Source organism: Manacus candei, unplaced genomic scaffold, assembly GCF_025592945.1.
Source record: "Manacus candei isolate 608988 ecotype Guabito, Panama unplaced genomic scaffold, ASM2559294v1 h1tg000010l, whole genome shotgun sequence".
In the NCBI taxonomy this organism is placed as follows: Eukaryota; Metazoa; Chordata; class Aves; order Passeriformes; family Pipridae; genus Manacus; species Manacus candei.
The window spans coordinates 7,673,900-7,693,275 of record NW_026138058.1 but is presented as its reverse complement, the minus strand read 5'-3'; the positions used below and the strand labels follow the sequence as shown (position 1 = coordinate 7,693,275).

Genomic DNA, 19,376 nt, shown 5'->3' with positions numbered 1-19,376 from the left:
GCCTCCTTTTGTTTTTATCTGGTGGTAAGTCTCTCTTTGAGGAGACAAACACAGAGAGAGAGAAGGGAGATGAGACCATACAACCAGGCATTGTGACACTTGGAGCATGTGTTTGGAGCATCTGATCCCTCCTCTCCCACTTCACAGAACCCCAGTACTACAACTACTTTGGTGCTCTATGCTCTTCCTTTTTCAACAGAAGATCCTTTTTTCATAGGTAGGCCATTTGGTAAACACACTACGCTGCAGTGCAGGGTCCTGGCCAGGCTAGATTATATGATGTGAGCAGTTAACACGGATATGTAGCATGCTGATCCTCTGAACTTATTACAGTCAGCTAATTATCCAGCAGCATTTGCCACATGAAGCAAAGCACAAGTGACTGAACTCTACAATTCCCAGTGGCAGAGGCTGGTGTAAGATGAAAAGACTTGGAGACAAATTCTGCAAGGTTATTCATTGACTATCAAGTAAAGAGTATGAGCAGATATGCACGAAATGTAAAATTTAAGAGCACCCAGATTTCTACAGGACATGCTAATGCTTGCCACTGGCATAGCTCGGAGAAGTGGAGGGGAAAGCAGTGATGCCAGAATTAGGAGCTGGTCTGTCATGATATTTTCCCTGTACTCTCTGTCACGTACTCAATGACTGTAACACCTATCAGACTTAGTAGTCTCTGTCCTTGAGAAATTTTACTTCAGCCTTCTCCACTTCTGCACCAACCATTTCACAACTCATTTTCCCATGGGTGCTCATGACGTGGAGTTTTGAAGCCTATACCAGCAACCCCTTTGCTGTTTGACTCATGCTGGGACAGAGTTATTTCCTACCACAGTACTACCACTCCTAAATAAGATGGCACATGACTGAAAATAAGATCATCTTCCTGGTAGGAGCTAAAGCTGAGAAATGGATTGGCTTCAGTTACTGCTACCTGAGACCTAGAGACTTTACCAGATTTTCATTCCAGTGAGTCTTAGCAACAAGATAGTACCTTAATTTTCCCCTGCCGCTTTTAGTAGAAGTCATAGCAGAGATGAGAGATGACCACTTGTACTCAGATTGGTCTGAGGCAAGTACAGTTTCTGCCCTCATTGAAAGCAAATGCAGAACAGTTTTCAGAAAGGTACTTTTGCTGCAGCAATAACTCTCAGCTATGAAAAGTCCATTAATAAAATCCTCTGCTGGAACCCTCTATGGCCAATATAAAGTTCCCATTATCCATTTTCTAATCTGCAATTACTCTCCTCTAGGGGCTGAAAGGGATGGAGGAAAATATCTTGGCCAGGGCAAATGCAACTAGAAACAGAGTAAGCAATCTACAGGATGTTTGAAAGCCTTGCATAATACTTGAAATACTTCATGTGAAGACTCATATCTTGGTGAATCTCCAGGTTTCCATTATATGACCCACAGTTAGACCCTGAATCGCCTGTTTCTAGGGGAGCCAGGCTGGATTAAAACACAACTGGAACAGAAAACAAATCAGAGTTCAAGCAAACCAGAAGTGCCAATGCACACATTCACACTTTAACAATGTGAAGGCAGGCATTTGCAAGCAGAGACACTGGGGCTGAAGAGGATCTTGATCAATTTGGTGTGAGATCCCAGCTTCAAAGCAGATGTCTCTCTTAATTCACCAGAACTGCACCTCTGCCTGGCATGGGTGATGGGGCAGAAAAAAGGAGGAGAAAGAGGGGACATAAAAGGGCTCTGAACAGAAGCACTGCATTGTCCCCTGGAACAATGTGGCAACATGAGAATATCTGGCTCATTGAAAGTCCTTGAGAAAGGCTGGTGAGCAGAAACCAGGAACCTTAGCTGGGGAGAGAATGCTGAGAAAATGCAGCAGCAGTAGAGCAACTGTCTTATTCCCAGCCTTGCAACAAGTTACATTTTTTCCTCCCTCTACCAGGTAGAAGTTGACAGGTGTCTGTGCAGCTCTCACCACTGCAGACCCTGGGAAGCTCTTTAACCATCCATGGAATGGCACTGTCTATGTACAGCACATGCCCTGGTGAACCCGCTTCACCTTCTCATGCTCTGTTCTCTGTTTCCCAGTTGGAGGAAAGAGCATTCCTTTTCACTTCACAAGGGCTTCCAGCGAGTGGAAAGCTAAGCCTTAAGCCTCTCACCTCCCTACACCTCTGGCTGTGCAACCTGCAGTGCATACAGATGTACAAATCCAGCAAGGAATGCAGTTCTGCCCAGAAGGTATTTTCCATATAGAATGTAACAAGGTGGTGGCAATTGGACTGGCAGGAGCCTGGGCTTCCCTCTTGGTCCTCTCCTGGCCAGCAGGACCATCACCTGATGCATGCACCCTGGGAGCAGGAGGAGAGCGGGGAGACCTGCTGTCCTGAGACCTGCACAGAACACCACATGTGCTTGCACACGGTGCTGAGGGAGGAAACCTTCAACAGACACTGACTTCCAGGAGGCCTGTGGCACTCCACCATGGAACTGAAGCACCTTGGCTCAAGCAGTGATGCTCTTGCAGGGCTGATGCCTGTCACCCAACAGTCAGGAAAGTTTGCTTAATGGTTATCATTGTTTTTAAATATGAACTCTGGTGGCAGCCAAAGTACTTGCTGGATTACAGTCAGTGCTCAGGCACTCCACCGGTTTGCATTTGACCTGCCCAAGTGTCCTGTGAATAAATGTGTCTGTGTATTTCAGGAAAAAATAAAAGGTAAAAAAACCCCAAACCAAAGTTCTGGCTAAGTATTGACATTAAACTGTGAAAAGGAACCAGGCAGGAACGCAGTTAAAACTCAGTTCTACCTCTACCCCTTTGTGCTTATTCCAGAAAAGGTCATGAGCCCAGTATGTGGGGGGAGTGGAAACAAGAAAAAAAACTCTGCTCATTCAGAAGGGGAACAGGACTGAATTTCTGGGTTCCTGTGGAGTTTGGAGGCAGCAGAGAAAGTGACAGCAGCAAGACTGTACAGCCTCACAGCACCAGGGTGCCAGCAAACCAGACCTGACAGAGTTTCTAGAAAACCAAGCCCTGGATGTGGGATGAAGGGCAGAATGACAGCCTTAAGCAGAAACTGGGAGTAACTCAAATCCCATTTCTTTTGCCTCTCCCCTTTTCCTGCTGCACACACCCTCTGGGGGCTGGTGCTCTGCATACAACCATGAAAGCACAAAGTGACATGTCATTCAATTTCTGCATCATCAGCAACATCTGCCCTAAACCACATTGTTGTTAAGACAGGGAGAGAGGAAGGAGAAGAAAACAAGTCAAGGGAAAGGAGAACTGAACATAATGTTTCTCTTAACACTATGTCTAAATCTCTTGACCACAGAAACTGGATAAAGAGTGAAGTTATAGGGACAGCAGGGAAACGCTGATGGACCTGAAAAGGAAGGAAAACAGGAGTGTCACTTGCAAGAAGTCTTCCAGTGAGCTGAGATCCTTTGGGATCCATTCAAACTCTGGGCACTGTATGTGAGTGTCTATACAAAGACTACAAAGACAGAGTTGAATGACAAAAACTTGTGTATTTCTAATCAAGAATCGATGCTGATTTGCAACCAGTGAGCATTTGAATGAGTAGGAAGATTTTGGGATTTAAACCGGTGTAACCAAGGCATATGACTACAGAACCAGTACCCTGAAATGTTACACTACAAAAACGTATATAACATGGTTTTAACAGGGAATTGGTGCTGTCCCTGGCTGGGACACATCTCAGGAAAGCAATGTGCACGGAGGGGCAAAAAGTGAAGGTCAGCTCCACCCCCTGCACCAAGAAGCAGCTGTAAACTGAGTGTACAACAGCTGTGTTTTCCAGAGGTACTCTCCATGCATCCCATGCTTGTATAAAGAAATCCACCATCAGAATTTATTCCTAGGACTTTTCTTACTTCTTCTATAGCGACTGAAGCGTAAGGGACTGATGCCTGTGGGAGATCCTGTGCTGATTTACGCAAGCTTTGCATCAAGAAATAGCAGCTGACCTTTCAAAAAATTCATTCAGACAACATTATTTGTAGGCACCTTTCCATTTGCCATGGTCTACCTGCTTCACCCTTGCCAGCTTGGTCTGCACACAGAGAGAGCTCTTTGCCAGGCTGTGATCTTCACCACCACTAGTCACAGAGGAGGAAAAGAAAAATTTTGCCACCGGTTAGGACAGCTTCTCTGCAAAATTTAGAACAGATGTGATGCAACTCACTTTCTGTCTGGCTACAGAAGACTCTTCAAGGTCTGCTCAAGTGCCACAGGACTCCTTCTTCATACTCTTTCCTAAGCCAAGGCTATTCTGGCTTGGAGGATGTGTTCTAGATACACCAGCCTGGCTCTATAACACACTGGCAAACTCCTTTACTTAGTGAGATCTAGCACCCTGCAGCAGTTCTACAGACTAGATTGAACCAACAGGCCCTCAAGAGATCTCCAGCATCTGTCTTGAAGAGCAAGAACAGAAAAGCACACAGCACATGGGATCACAACTAGGCAGATACCACTGAATCACCACCATCACTGCACTGCACTGCACTGCCCGAGAACTTGCTCTGTGCCAGCTTGCAGTCCTGCACATTCCTTTCCAAATCACAGTCACCAGCACTGAATTCAGCAGTCTGCAGGGTGGTTCTTTCCATAAAGGTATTTCAGGTAGAAGGATACATAGAAGCATCAGTTATGGATGAGCACATATGTCTTAAAGACATTGGTATGTGGGAACACCTCTGTTTCTCCTGTATCGTAGTCACACAGTCTCTAATTTGTCTAAATTTTAGATGTCTGCTTAGCTACTGCCAGTGCACAATCACACTTGGTAACTGGAAGATGAAACCACACCTTTTCTCAAGGACATCCCCCTGTAAACCCATGATCTTAAAATGAAGTAGTAGACTCTTAATCTTTTGTAACTAAAATAGAGTTAACCTGTAACCTTTTGAAAATAAAGCATATATCAGGAATTATTTTTGGGACCAGCAATACTCACAGGATGTACCTTATTTTTTACCAACCTGGATGAGGTCTGAAATTTTGTTACTCCAGGACAGCAGTGATACTTTCCAGTCAGAATGTTATTCACCTATGTATTTTAGGTGTATAGGCTTCTTCTAGTGCTGAAAAAAATGTACCTGAGATACTTAAATGAAAGTATAATCTTTCTCTTGTTCTCCTCTGGCAGAGTTTAAGGGAGATGCTCACTGAAGCACTGTGCAGTACTGGTAACAAGTGCTTCCACCCCCTGTACAATTGTTAATCAGCTAAACCAAGAGTTTTCCATGTCTTCTTTTGGCTTACCAACAGCTTCAAAGCCAAGAAAAATATATGTGGTGTCACCCTCTCATCTTTCTCCATTTTCTCCTTTCTGGAAAACAGGGCTGTAACCACTTTATTGTTAAACATTCCAAAAATGCAGTTCATCCCATGGGACTCCAGCTGTGACAATAGCTCATTTATCTTTATAAACAGGCCTCATAAATTCACACAGGGATGAAACTTGTGATCAAATTACCCTAGCCTAACAAGTACACTGGCTGAGCAGCGGAGACTGTTCAGGAGGTCAGACCTAGGCTGTATGCTATGATCTGTTTCAGCAGAAATGCCTCCACTGGAAGCTCTCAGCTACTCCTGACATGCCTGCATTTTGCAGGGTCAAGCCTCTTTGCAGGCTTCTGTGAAACTGGAAATGCAGTGCCCAACACAAGACATAAAGAAAGGTACATTACACCTGCCTACCAGGCTCCCAGTGTGGTCTCCAGGACAGTACAGATACAACTCACCTCAAGGTGTCTGCAACTGCTTGATTACAGAAATTTCAGCCCAGGTAAAGAAAGTTGATAGCAGAGACTCTTTGGTGGAATACAAACCCTCACAAAATCAAACAGCTGAAAGATAAAGCTGGGTTGTATTTTCTGTCTGAATTTGCCTGGATTTGTTGATGAAAACTAAAAATTAGTCTTGAGAACCACTGCCATGGGACAGAAACGCTGTCAGCTGGGTTGCAGGAGCCAACTTACATCCCTTACAATCCAGTCTAGGCCAAAAAGTAATCATCTGACCAGTACTGGACAGGAGGGTGACAGGAGTACAGTCCAGTTCTGAAGTCAGAAAGGAAATAGTCTTCAGCTCTGCAGGCATGTGCCTTTAGGGTGTCCAGAATGGTTTCAACCTCATTGTCCAAGGAAAAGCTGGCAGCTACGGAACACTTCACGTTCAGTTACAGGCAACAAGTAGCGAGCCCTTGGGAGCAGCCGTCAGACAAAGCCACAGCATCAGAGCACCACAATTCTGTGTCAAGACCTGAGAACATGAAGATCAAAGTTTAGCACCGAGGCACCCAACTGCATGACCAGGTGGATATGCCAAGCCCATATCCCCTTCCTGGTCCACACTCCTTACTGTTGGTTGAACTGCTCCAAAAAGCACCCAGCCCAAACTTCTACCTTGAGTGGCTGTCGATGCCCAGGACCCTTCAGCCTGCGGACAGGGCTATGCTCCTCTGCAGCAACAGTGCTCTCACCCAAAGCTAGAGGATCTCAAGCGTCACACAGTGCACCTGCCAACCAGCCCACCAGTCTAGTGCTGACTTGACAGGATGATAATCCAGTCACAAGTGCCCTCAAAGCTCTACATACAACTCATGGCCCAGTCCCTGCTAGTTGAGTAAAAAGGAAAGTGCATTGGCATGCTCACATAACACTGGGAGCCAGCCACAGGTAAGGAGCTACCCATGGGAGCAGCAAGGAGAGACAAAGCCATGTTTGCCACCTGACATCTGTTTCAGCTGTGTAATATGCTGAGCAAAGAGCATTTTTAATGGGAAAATCTGGCTAGCTGACAGACATATAGCAAGAAAATGCAAGGAGATTATAATGGTACATGTGACCAGTGCAAATCCTTGTCACAGTTCATAGTGTGAGATTTCAAAGCCCTATCACACAGTCCAGGCTGTTTGAAACAAACTCTCCACCCTTCTGAATGCAGAGACAGCAGATTGGCAAGTGAATTCCCCTTTTACGCTCACTGAGGGAAAAACCCTGAAATCCCCAGGTAGTTAAAAAGATCTTAATTAAACTCTAATTATGACAATAGAAATGCGAAGCCTTAGTTTTTTGGTTCCCACCAGCCAGCCCATTCCCCATCCCTGATGTCTAGACGTGGAGGCTGCAGGTGTGTCTGCACAAAAACTGAGAACAAAAACAAGTCTAGGTCACAGACTCCAGCAGCCAAAGATGCAAATAGGATCAATTCAGTTGTTCCAGCTCCAGCTCATGTGCAGAAAACCCTGATGTTCCCATCACCTGAGGAGGGAGGGCTGTTGCTGACAAATACAGCTTGAAGTTACACCCTCAGGGCAGAAGATGCAATCAGGTTACCACAAACAGGGTCCCGTCCAACTTGTTTAGCAATTAAATGCTCTGCTTCTCTGTCAGCTCTTTCATCAAGCAACTGCTCTTCATTTTGCTCCCAATTTAGATCTTAACTGCTCCTTGCAGATCTTGCACCATGTGCCTCTCCTTGCTTTTTCTTTTTCTGAGGTTTTCCATTACTGCCATTGTCAAAAATGAACCTGAACCAAAGTTTTATGAATGGAAACACTGCCAGATCTGGCCTCATGATCCCAGAAATTAAAAACAAACAGTATAGCTGACCAATTACATGTAGCAAAAAAACCCTCTTTATTTGAAACGAGAAATCTAGCACAATTCTCTCCCATTTTATACTGGTATCTTTTGCATCTAATTTCAAGCCATCACTTCTAACTTCTTAAAAGGAGGGGAGAAAAGAGGGGACCAAATCAACCAACAAACCATGTAACACATGTAACAAGGCAGTGGTGTCTTCGCTTCCTACCTTCCCCACAGATGTAGACTGTTACTAAATAATAATTTTATATGAGGGGCTATCAAGGGCAGCCCTTTCACCCAAGTGAGTTTATAGGTTAAGTAGGAAAAATGATGTTGCTGTTATGTCAGAAGGGCTGTATTTGCTAAGCAGGAGTCTTACAGCTCTCACATTAGCAGTCCAGAAACTGGAAGAGCTGGGAACCCTCTAGAGGAAAGCAAGAATCAGTGCTTTGTTGCTGCAAAGGTTGCTCTTCGACTAGAAACATGAACAAATATTATCCTAGTTGATGCAAAATTATTAATGTAGAAAACTTTGTTTCGTTGTCTATCTGCAACTAACTGTATGAGGAACTGGCTGTAACATGAAAATAGCAAGACTTTCAAGTGCTCAGTCCCAGATTTGAAGCCAGGATTTCAAGAGCAGTCAGCCCTTAGTGGCTGCCTGCTTTCTACTGCCACCCAAGCAGTTTTGAAGACTACCTTTGAAGATGTAGTCATGCATTCGGATGGTCAGATAGGAAGAGTGCTGTCATAAGGTTTGGCCACAGGTAAGTCATGTGGGGAGATAATTCTCAAATCAAGAACAGACAACAGGTAGAATCTTCCACAAAGTGTCCCCGTAGTGGAGAAGCCAAACCAGAGAGGGTCTTGGCTAGGAAGTGGTGGACAGTGTTTACACACTGAACCGTAGGTCCACACAAAGGGTAGACATAAGTCCAAACTTTTTGTGTTCAAGTTTAAACCAATTTGTGAGAAATACAGCCTGGACATCACCTCAGTATACCAAAGCAAGTGTATGCCACAGTACAGGCCAAAGTCTGCTCATTTTCTGAGCCAACATCAAACTAATATTCATGACACTACAGCTGAAGCCAACAGCAAAGCTGCACTGGTTTTAGACTGGAGCACTAATGCTTCCAATACAACAAACAAGTAAGCATGTGCATAACTTGAAAGGAACAGCTGGGAGGCCTGAGGGACTGACTTCAGTCCTGAAAGTCAGTGGTGGCAGATTCTATACAGCTACAAAATCTTCTATCTTCTGGAAGCCCAGATACTGCTAGAAACGAGACCTGAATCCTTACAGGGTATTACAACAAGAGGCACTACCCATGAGAGGAGATGGCTGGAAGAACAAGTCTTTAAGAAAAACTAGGATAGAAAGAGCATGAAAGGAAAAATAAACACCATGGCCCTGACATGGAGGTAGACTAATCTTTCCATACTCCCTAAAGTTGCATAGAATTTAGAAAAAGATTGACAAGGCAGTAAAGTATTTCAAAAATAGTGTACTCATCATTGTGCACTGTACAGAAATGATACTTTTATGACTTAGCAATGTGGGCAGCCAGCCTGAGTGAGCAAGAACAGAGACATCTGGCTGGCAAAATAAGAGAGTCATTAAAAAAAAGATAAAGAGAAAACTGGTACAAAAAAGCCCCATGACAGACAGTGTTGGCTGTTGGGAGTATTTTCTTTATTTTTTACTGTTCTCACTTCACAAGGAGAAGAATGAAGCTGATAGCTTGGGTTTGTCTGGACTTTGCAGTTGCTGAGCATTGTGAAACCCAGGGAGACAACAGTAAACTGTTCCAGACCTTTGCCTGCAATAACATACATCAACAAGGCCTTGCTCAAAGCATGGATCAAAACAGGAATGTAGCTAATAACAACATATTGCTTGGAAGTGCCTTGGGAGTCCTCCTCACCAGGTAGTACAATCAGGTTGAATGTGAAGGAAAGAGCAGATCCTATACAGAAACAAACTGAAACCACTAAACTTGCTCCTCTGCCAAGTAAATAATTCCTCTCTGCTGTAGGATAAAAAGCATCCCTCTAAATGGCATCCAGAGGGACCTGGACAAGCTTGAGAAGTGGACCCATGGGAAACTCTCAAAGCTGTAAAAGACCAACACAAGGTGCTGCAGCTGGATTGGGGCATCCCCTGGTATCAGCACATGCTGGGGATGAACAGACTGAGAGCAGCCCTGCTGAGAAGGACCGAGGGATGCTGGTGGGTGAGAGGCTGGACATGACCCAGCAATGGGCACTCACAGCCCAGAAAGCCAGTTGTGTCCTCGGCTGCATCCAAAGCTGTATGGCAAGCAGGTTGAGGGAGGGGATTCTGTCCTTCCACTCTGCTCTGGTGAGACCCCACCTGGAGCACTGCATCCAGTTCTGGGGTCCTCAGCACAGCAAAGACATGGACTTGCTGGAGTAAGTCCAGAGGGATGGATTGGATGGATAGAGCACCTCTGAGGAAAAACTAAGAATTGGGATTGTTCAGCCTAGAGAAGGGAAGGCTTCAGGGTGACCTGTAAACACAGCTTCCAGTATCTGAAGGGAAATGACAAAAATGATGGAGAGAGACTTTTTACAAGGGAATGGCTTTAAACTGAGGGTTGGTTTGGGTTAGATATCAGCAAGAAACTCTTTATTGTGATAGTGGTAAGGCACTGGCACAGGCTGCCCTGGGAATCTGCCTGAACAAACTGAGAAGAAAGCTCTAAAATCAAAGATTTACAGAATTGCCAGCCGTGACAGTTCACAAGTAATTTTCTGAAACAGCCAAGAAATTGGCTTAGAAATAAAATCATCTGTTTCTGGTTCTCCTTTTCCTTAAGCTGCCCATTTTGGAAATCTGGTAGTGGGCAAAAGTGAAGGTGTGAATTTGCAGTGCAGTAGCTGCTCCAGACCTGCTCTCTCGAGGGACTCCCCTGGAAGTGAGCAGGCATGGAAAGAGCCACAGCCTGCAGGATGCACATGTACACCTCCACTCACTGTGGGGCAACTATGGGCTGTGATTGTCCCAATTAGAGGCAAGTTTCTCCTGCAGTTCTGGTCACTCTGGCCCCCTCAGCAGGTTGGGCAATTCTAGATGTTGCAGCTTTGTGTCCCTAGCCAATGCAGCCTGATGTTTATTCCATCTGCAAAACAGTACAGCAACAGCTGCTCTTTGAAGAAAGCCGTGTGAAGGCTTAAAGAGTCAACATTTGCAATGAACTTAACTGGGACATAATTTGCAAGCAGTGTTTCTCAGTCTCCCTACTGCTTTCTTACAAGGCAGTGGAGAGGAATGCACATGGCCCACTGTCTCTCTCTCCACCTCTCTCATGTTAAACCAAAGGGGCTGTGGCAGCAACAGAAAAACATGGACAATAACGTTAATAAAGCCTCAACCAGGAAAGAGGTGGAAGAAATGGGACTTCTCAGCCTATTCCTGCATTAGCTGTGAACTAAGAGACAGCATAAGGATTCAAAGCACAATGTTAAGCAAGATTGGAGATGCAAATGAGGCTGCCCAGCTCCAAACAAGTGAAGTGATGTCCTGCCTGCAGTTAAGGACTGCACAAGTGATGCAGCCTGTGCTTCTGTGCTATTCCCTGCACAGTGGTTCCCCACCAATGTTGGCTGGGGTAGCAACACTGCAGACATTTGCCCCAAAATGCTGTCCCTGCCCTTGCTGGGCTGCACCTCCCCTTCTGCTCCTTCCCTTCCAGCACAGGACATTCTGCATCAGTGACAGGACAGGATGCAGGGGAAAGGGTTGGGCATCAGTTGAAACTTCCCATGACCAAAGATCCTCCCACCTTGCGCTATCAGGGCATGCTGCAAAATGCAGGTCTCACCTATTCCTAAGTAAATGCCATTTCATCTCCCCAAACTAGCACCTCCCTGTAGCAAAGTCATCCAACATCAGAGAGCAACCTTATGCCTCCATGTGATTAGCACAGGGCAGAGACAGTGACAGATACTGTTCCCTGAAGTATTTAGTTCTGAGAGGAACACCCCAACACATGGACATCACAAAGGTCACTCTACTTGTCTGCTGTGATACTGCATGAACAAGGGTGCTGAACTCCATCTGGTTTGCAAACACAAAGGCTCTAGGACCAGCACCCACACTAGCCTGTGAAGCTCCCTGCAGAAAACTGTGCTGTGTTGCCCTTCACCTGGTATCAAAGGAAGGGAAAAAAATCCAAAACAAAACCCCCACACTTTTCCCAATGTAGAGGGCCCTATAACTGTGGGCATTTAAATATCCACTGTGATATTTTTACGATCAGCACTTCTCAGCACTACTCACTGCACCCCTGCTTTCCCCAAGAGATCACACCTGTCTTTTTAACTTGCTATTACAAAAACTGAGCCCCAGCCTGTCCTGGGCTCCTGCAGGACAGCCCAGTCAGGGACAGAGAGCATACATCCAAAGGTCCAGTGTCCCTGAGGGTGGAGGCTGCCCAAGGAAGAGAACTGGGGTCTCCCCAGGAAGGCCCAAATGAATTTATTATCTAGACTGAACTCCTATGCTAGCAAACTCCCCTGAGGACTTAAGCAAAGACACAGGTGGCAGGGAGCAAGCAAATCACTGGGTAGAAAGCACTTACCCCACACCCCAGCCCGTGCTCTTGCTGCTGTGATATCCACCTGAGCAGCCAGCCTGGCACCCTGCACACCACTCTGCCTCACCTGGGAGAAGTTCAGCCCATTGAGCAGGTGGCACTGCTCTTCTACTTTCTCCACAGCACCCGTTTGCTTCCGCAGCCGCTCCGCTTCCTGGGCCAGGTACAGATCCAGGACGGGCACACCCCGTGACTTGATGTCTGCTTCTGTCAGAGAGTTCACCATCAGCATCGCCCAGACTGGCCTCTTCCTCTCCCAGTTGCCAGCAATGGCATTGAAGAGATAGTCTGCATACAGCCCTTTGCCCCGCTGGTCTGGGGTAATCCAGGATGGCATCATGAGCTTGACATACTCCAGGTGCCGCTTGAGTCGGTGGTAGATGTCACGGGGCAGCACATCCTGGAGGTTCTCCCCCTGTGGCAGGAGCTGGCAGCTGGTGAGAGCTGAGATGGTGTAGGGGTCAGTGAGGTCCAGCTCAAAGTACACGATGTGGCTCTGCTGGAAGGCTTTTTTGGAGTTCTCTGGGACAAAATCCCAGACACGCGTGTACGGGACATGGATGGTGCCAAAGAAATAGGACGGGGGATCTTTCTTGATGGTCCACAGGAAGGAGTTCAGCTCATTTTGCTGTGAGAGAGGGAGACACAGATGAGTACGTGCACACTTACTTACACCAGGCCACTGCAGTACAGGCTTAAGGTGCCAAGCTAGCAGGTCACCTGGCTCAGCAGCTTGCCAGCATGGACTTTTCCTAAAGTGACTTCACTTACACAGAGTCCCCTTTGACCATCCTTTTGCTCAGGTCTTGAGGTCAAAATTCAATTTTCATTAAATAAAAACGTGAGAAGATTGGCTGTGGCTTTCTCCTCCTGAATGGTAACACCGGGTCTTCTCGACAGTGACATCACCTGATACATCACCCAGGTATCTACCAAAACCAGCAGCAGAGCACAGCCCTAGCACATCATCTCCAGGCAGGATGCTTATCCAAATTCTGCCTTTCATTGAGTCAAAATTTGGCATCACTTTGGTGAAGCGGAGCAGGACAGCAGGGTTTCTATCGCCTTCACCTCCGCACAGCAAGGCATCTTTCATCAAAGAAACTGTTGTGACAGTCAGAGGGTCATGCAGCATCTTGGGAGAACTTTCCTCTTTGAGTATACTGGTTGTGGTTGAGGTGGAGTGAATTTACTTCACAGTGTCTATATGGGGCTATGTTTCGGATTTGTGCTGAAAACAGTGTTGATAACATAGAGATGTTTCTGTTACTGCTGAGCAGGGCTTACACAGCATGAAGGCCTTTTCTACTGCTCCTAAGACTCTACGAGTAAGGATGTTGGGGATGCACAAGAAATTGGGAGGGGATACAGCCAGGACTGTTGACCCCAACTGACCAAAGTGATATTCCATATCACACGGCACCATGCTCAGCACAAAAAGCTGGGGGAAGAGTAAGGAAGTGAGGACACTTAGAGTGATGGGTTTTGTCTTCCCAAGTAACTGCCACATATGATAAAGCCCAGTTTTCCTGGAGATGGCTGCATACCTGCCTATCAAAGGGAAGGGGTGAGTGAATTCCTTGATTTGCTTTGCTTGTGCGCATGGCTTTTGCTTTACCTACTAAACTGTCTATCTCAATCCAAGAGTGTTCCCACTTCTACCTTTCCAGCACCCTCCTGCATACCATGGAGGAGGGATTCAGTGCATGGCTGCGTGCTACTTGGTTGCCAGGTGGAGTTAAACTATGACAGTGAGACATTAAGAAAATGAGTAACACAAAACACAGCTGGCAGGTAGACTTGCCAGAGTAGGTAGAAATCCAGTTTTACAGGGACATAGCACATGGCAGATAGACACATAGCCAAGACCCTTCACAGTTCTCCTTCTTAAGGAGCAGAGAAGGGTATGCAATACCTTGGAAAATAAGAGAAAAAATTCTGCAGGCCAAAAGTGGCCTATGGTTTCTGAGTACAGACTTCTAAACACAGCGGAGGAAAAAGCTTCTTTCTTTAGATTAGCTTTTAAAATCTGTCCAAAACCACAGCCATCAGAAAGTCAGAATCATATTTAAGTTTGTTCTCATGTACCTCACAGCATCACCAGGAACACCTTGGTACAGGCCTGTGGTGTTCCCGCAGGACAGAAGAGCAGATGGGATAAAATGGATCCTGCTTAAATCCTTCCAACTCACTTTACACCAGCACCAGGCACAACCTTCCTCACCCACAGCATGCATGAACCCCACTGGTCAGCAGTACTTACTGGAGCAATGGATACAAACAGTTTCTGTCTGCGCAGACAGGAAGAGGTAGCCTCTGCATGACTAAGTAAGAGAACAGGCTTCCAGATGCACTCAAACATCTGGTCAGCTGTGAGCCAGTAGATAACTTTAACCTCAGCACTGGGGCTAACTGTGCATGTGTGCTGATCCAAGAAGCCTACCTGACTGCCAAACGCAGAACAGTCTGCTTGGAGGAATTTATTGGAAGCACATTGACTATAAATTTCTGACAGTAAAGCCACGGGGTCAGAAAGGTTAATCTTACAGGCTGCTCTGCAATGGCTTATCCCAGACAACCTTCTCCAGCAGCTCTCTACATCAAACCCAGGCCATGGGTCAGGCAGCACTCCAGAGAAATGCTTCCACTAGTCCAGCTTACCAGCATGCACCACAGAATCATAGAATATCCACAGCTGAAATGGACCCACAGGGGTCATTGAGTCCAACTCCTGGTGCTATACAGGGAAAAAAAAAAAAAAATCACACCATGTGCATTGTCCACAACAAATATATTGCAAAGGGCTCTTCTGACTCTTCCATAGTGTTCAAGAGTCTGAAGGATACTTCAGATCCTGGTAACACCATGCTACAACTCTATATCGTATAGGACAATCCTGACACCCAAATTACAGACCACAAAAACCCTCCTGAAGACCATGGGAAGAAGGGAGAACAAACAGGAAGAGCACCAAGAGCTGAAGAAGATACAGGGCAACAGCTGAATACAAATCTGACACAGACCTGGGAAGAACACAGGAAAATGAATGTGTAAAGTAAAACAAGAGGGAAAACAAAACAGGGTTCCCCCTGTCATTAGTCAGAAGGGAAAAATGAAGGGATTCACCACCGTGGAGGGAAATGAACTGAAAGTAGTGGTCAGCCAGCAAGAAGGAAGGACCAGAAGTTCTGTTTTCTATCTAATGCAAGTATAAAGACAGAAGAGGCAGCTGGGGTAGGCAAGGGGTTAGAAGGTCAACACTTCTCTTCACACAAGTCTAACCATGTATTTGGGAGTGCACAAGAACAACCACAACTGCAAGGAATTGTAAAGAACAAGTGGTCACCAGCCAGCTTAAAACTTCAACCTAGCTCCTCAATAAACCCAGCTGGAAGGCTCAAGCAAGTACCGGATTAATGGTACTAGACTTTAACAGGGATCACCAGTGTTGCTCTGGACTGCTGCACACAGCCTAGCTAGAAAGGCTTTTGGCATTACACTCCTTATTTGCTCTGCACAGCCCTCCCACTTTCATAATTGGATACTGAGAGCAGAGTAATACTGCCAGCTATTAGTGGTACCACTGAAGAAATCACACAGGCCATCAGGCACAGAGTAAAGCCTTCCTTCAAAGGGCCTGTAGCACAAGCAGAAAAAAGCAAGCTGAGACCTAGCAAAAATTTTCACACAGTCCTCAAGACTGCGACCTTACAAAGCAGAGCAGCTGGACAGTCTTGCTGGCACTTCCATTTCAACAAGAGCAATCACAAACTTGGAAATGACCCCAAACACCATTCAGACCTGCCTTCTCAGAATAGCTTGGAGCCAGCATGAGAGGGCAGAGAACCCTCAGTTTTCCACCATTGATGGGGAACTTCTCCAGACCCTGCAGAGTCAGTTTCTGGGCACCAGCAGCTCAGTATCATCACTAAGTGATGGTACAAGGGGAGCTCACAAAGCCCACTCTGCCTCCAAAAGGCTGCTCAGGACATGGTAATGCCTCACACTCCTTTGGCATCTCCTTTTCTTCAGAAGGTGGAGACTGGAGTCCCAGTACTGCTCTGTGTCCGTGCCAGACCCCTGCAAACACCCTCCTACTGCTCTGCATGAGAGGGGATGGGTCAAAGTCCTTGGTGTGCCTGAGCAAGTCTGCCTTCCCCTGCTATACCTTTGTGCACTCTCACATCCCTGCCCACCTCCTGGAGCTCTCACATGTGTCACTGCAGCTTCAGAGAGGGAAAAGCAAGGATATAATCTCTCCCCAATACCGTAAAAGGGAAGCTGTTAAACAGTGCTCTAGGTGGCTGTGAGATAGCACAGGAGCAGTGCCAAGGCTTGTTCAGCATCGTACCATACACCATCACTGGCGGCACCTCACTTGCCTGAGAGCATGCAGTAGATAAAGGTGCTACAACCTGATTTTCCTTTGCTGTGGGATCCTTTAACACAGCTGTTACATCAAAAAAGGGTGCTTTAAAACCAACATAAATTACAGTCAAAGTGGTGTCCTGGAGGCTTAAGAGAGCTGGGCTGTACACTTGAGGGATTTCAGTTTCAGCAGCATAACAAAAAGGTTCACAAATAGATCAAGATGCACATTTCTGTCTCCACTCTTCAATTTACTGGTGGTACTCATGATGGGAAAAACTATGAGCAAATGGAAAGAGTGGCAGCCCCAGAATAGAATACAGCTTGCTCCCACAGTAAGATCCATCTAAAAACTAAAAAACAAGGCAGAAGACTGTAGTGATATGGAGAATGAGGGCTCAGAGGGAAAGAAAATCTGCTGTCCAAAGAATGAAGAGCTGGATGTGAACTCCAGACGTGGAAAACCTACACTCGGTCTGCTTCTTTCTACATCAGTTTTACTTTCTTCCATCTCATCTATGTTGACTGTGTGTTTCAAAGCACTGTGCAGGTAGGTGCACTCTGTGGCTTCGGGGAGTTTCAGGACCCCTAATCTTAATACTCACCACTTGGCCTCACAGCTACTCCTTCTTCCAAATCTCAGCCCAGAAATGCACTGTTTCTTAATCTACAATATTCTCTTTCCTTTTTTTTTCTTTTTTTTTGCTTGCTGCAGAAGACAGAGCATGTGGCATGCAATATCTCACCCAGGCAGACAGCCCTATAACCCTCCCTATATGGCTTTACTCCCTCTCTCTTATCTATCCTGGCGTCGTATCCTGTCATGTTCCTTTATAACTAATTGAGGTAAAGACTGTGATTTTACTAACTACAGTAAGTGCTCATGCAACTACAGTAATGCACACAAAAATGCTAGGCACATTTTAGTAGTCTTGAGCTTTTGCCCACCTGCATTATTGACACTTTCAAACTCAGCTTAAGACTCTAAGCAGAACTCATTTAGCAATAAACACTGTGCTGGCTACAGCTACTGAAAGAACACATGTTCGGTCTCCATCTGCCAGAAGTGAAAAATAAAAACAGAATTTTTAACTAAAAAGCCACAGGTAGAGATGACTTGCTCTGCTGAAGTGCATATATGGGGAAACGTAGCCATAAAAATTAATTGGCCCTTCGTCAGGAACAACACATCATAAAAAACTAACCCACTACAACTACAAGCATTCCACTGTTAATCCCTCAGTTCTGGCTTCAGTTTTTCCTGTACACTCCAACGTTAAGCAAAAAGAAAGCACTACCAGACCACATTACTTAGTAACTGGCATATAACCCAGAAAGATTTTAGCATACTTTATTTTAGATTAATTGTTCTCAATGTCTTTCTTTTTTTCCTATTAAAAAAAAAAAAAAAGAGAGAACGGTGGGGCACATTATTGCTTGTAGTTTTAACTATAATTTGGAGTGATGATGAGAAAGCTCTCTTAAATATTTTATGTTCATTCCTTAAAATAACTTCTTTCTTTCTTTTAGGTGCTGGCGTGCATATTTTTTTCATGACAGAAACTTTAGGCAACCTAACAAAAAGAAGAAACCTGTAGTCTAGAGAAGTAAGAAAAGAAAATCCATAAAGAACTAAAATAAAAACAAACAAAAAGCCATGCCTGATGATGGAGGAACAAGAGAATATATTTTTTTCCTAAGGGGTTGGATGTAAATATTCGTAAAGATAAACTTAACAGCTTTGTAAATAAGGTAGATGCTGCCATACCTAGAGAGTGTAGCTACTACCACTGTCCTAATGACCCTAGGAAACAGCCTGCCAATTCCACAACTACAGGTGGTCTCATGTTTTAATGACAGAGTAATCAGCAGATAATGAGATATCATTAACACATTTCACCAGCAGTTTTGCTAGTAACTGGCGGAAGTCCAGTCAATATCTCCTGAGCAAAACTACCTGCCTGTCCCACCAAATCTGTGAAATTTCCACAACCATGACTTCTGCTGCTCAGGCTTTCAGGGGCTGTCCCCTTCGTCCTTGCTCTCAGTAGCTCCTGTCGGTAGTTTCACAGCAGCTCACAGGTTTTTGCACTTCACGCCCTCAAGGGGAAGGAGGCACCTACTCCAAATGCTTGACCTGTTTTTATGGCAGTGTCACAGCTGGCCACCTATAAATCCAGTTGACAAACTGGTTCCAGGGACAAGCAAATTTTAAAGACACTATCCCACAAGGTAGGGTTAAGCTCTGTTTAACTCAAGCTAGGCAGACACCTCCAGTGAAGCATGTGTAGCTTGGCATATGGTTGAATCAGCAATTCCCTAACCCCTAGAAGAAGATATCCTGGGGAACTGGTAAGCTCGGTTGGAGGCAGCAAGGCCCCAAGACCAGGTGCAAGTGAGAGGGAGGAGTAAAATCACGGAACAGACCTTCAGAGTTGCAAAACTTCTCACACCTACCCTGCACTGAGTCTGCTGTGGCTTTGGCACCTCCCCAGTGCAGCGGATCTGCACTTACTTCTGAGGGCATCCAGTCTCCGTAACAGCTCTGCTGGAGGAGTTAACCCTGCCTGGGAAGGATAGTGAGCACAAGTGGTGGTCCACATGTCCTGGAATCACCTCGGGTCCAAGCAGATGCCAACAGACAGCACAGACGGTCCGTTAACACAAAGTTCAAGAAGGCTTTTCCTTCATGATTTTTGATACTTTCATCTCAGAAGCTTCAGCAAGAAAGGCTTTTCCTCGGTGTCTGATTTTTCATGGAAATGACAGCCACCCTGTTCACGAGCT

At 45.6% G+C, this 19,376-nt stretch overlaps 1 protein-coding gene across 2 annotated transcripts in view; it reads right to left on the bottom strand.

The window, feature by feature from the left end:
• Positions 1-19,376, bottom strand: part of LOC127466577 (metalloprotease TIKI1-like) — a 67,745-nt gene that overhangs the window by 47,386 nt on the left and 983 nt on the right. For both annotated transcript variants that reach the window (XM_051777493.1, XM_051777492.1), the window contains exon 2: positions 12,289-12,849. In XM_051777493.1, the coding sequence (XP_051633453.1) occupies positions 12,289-12,849 (561 nt within the window). The remainder of the gene's footprint in view (positions 1-12,288; positions 12,850-19,376) is intronic.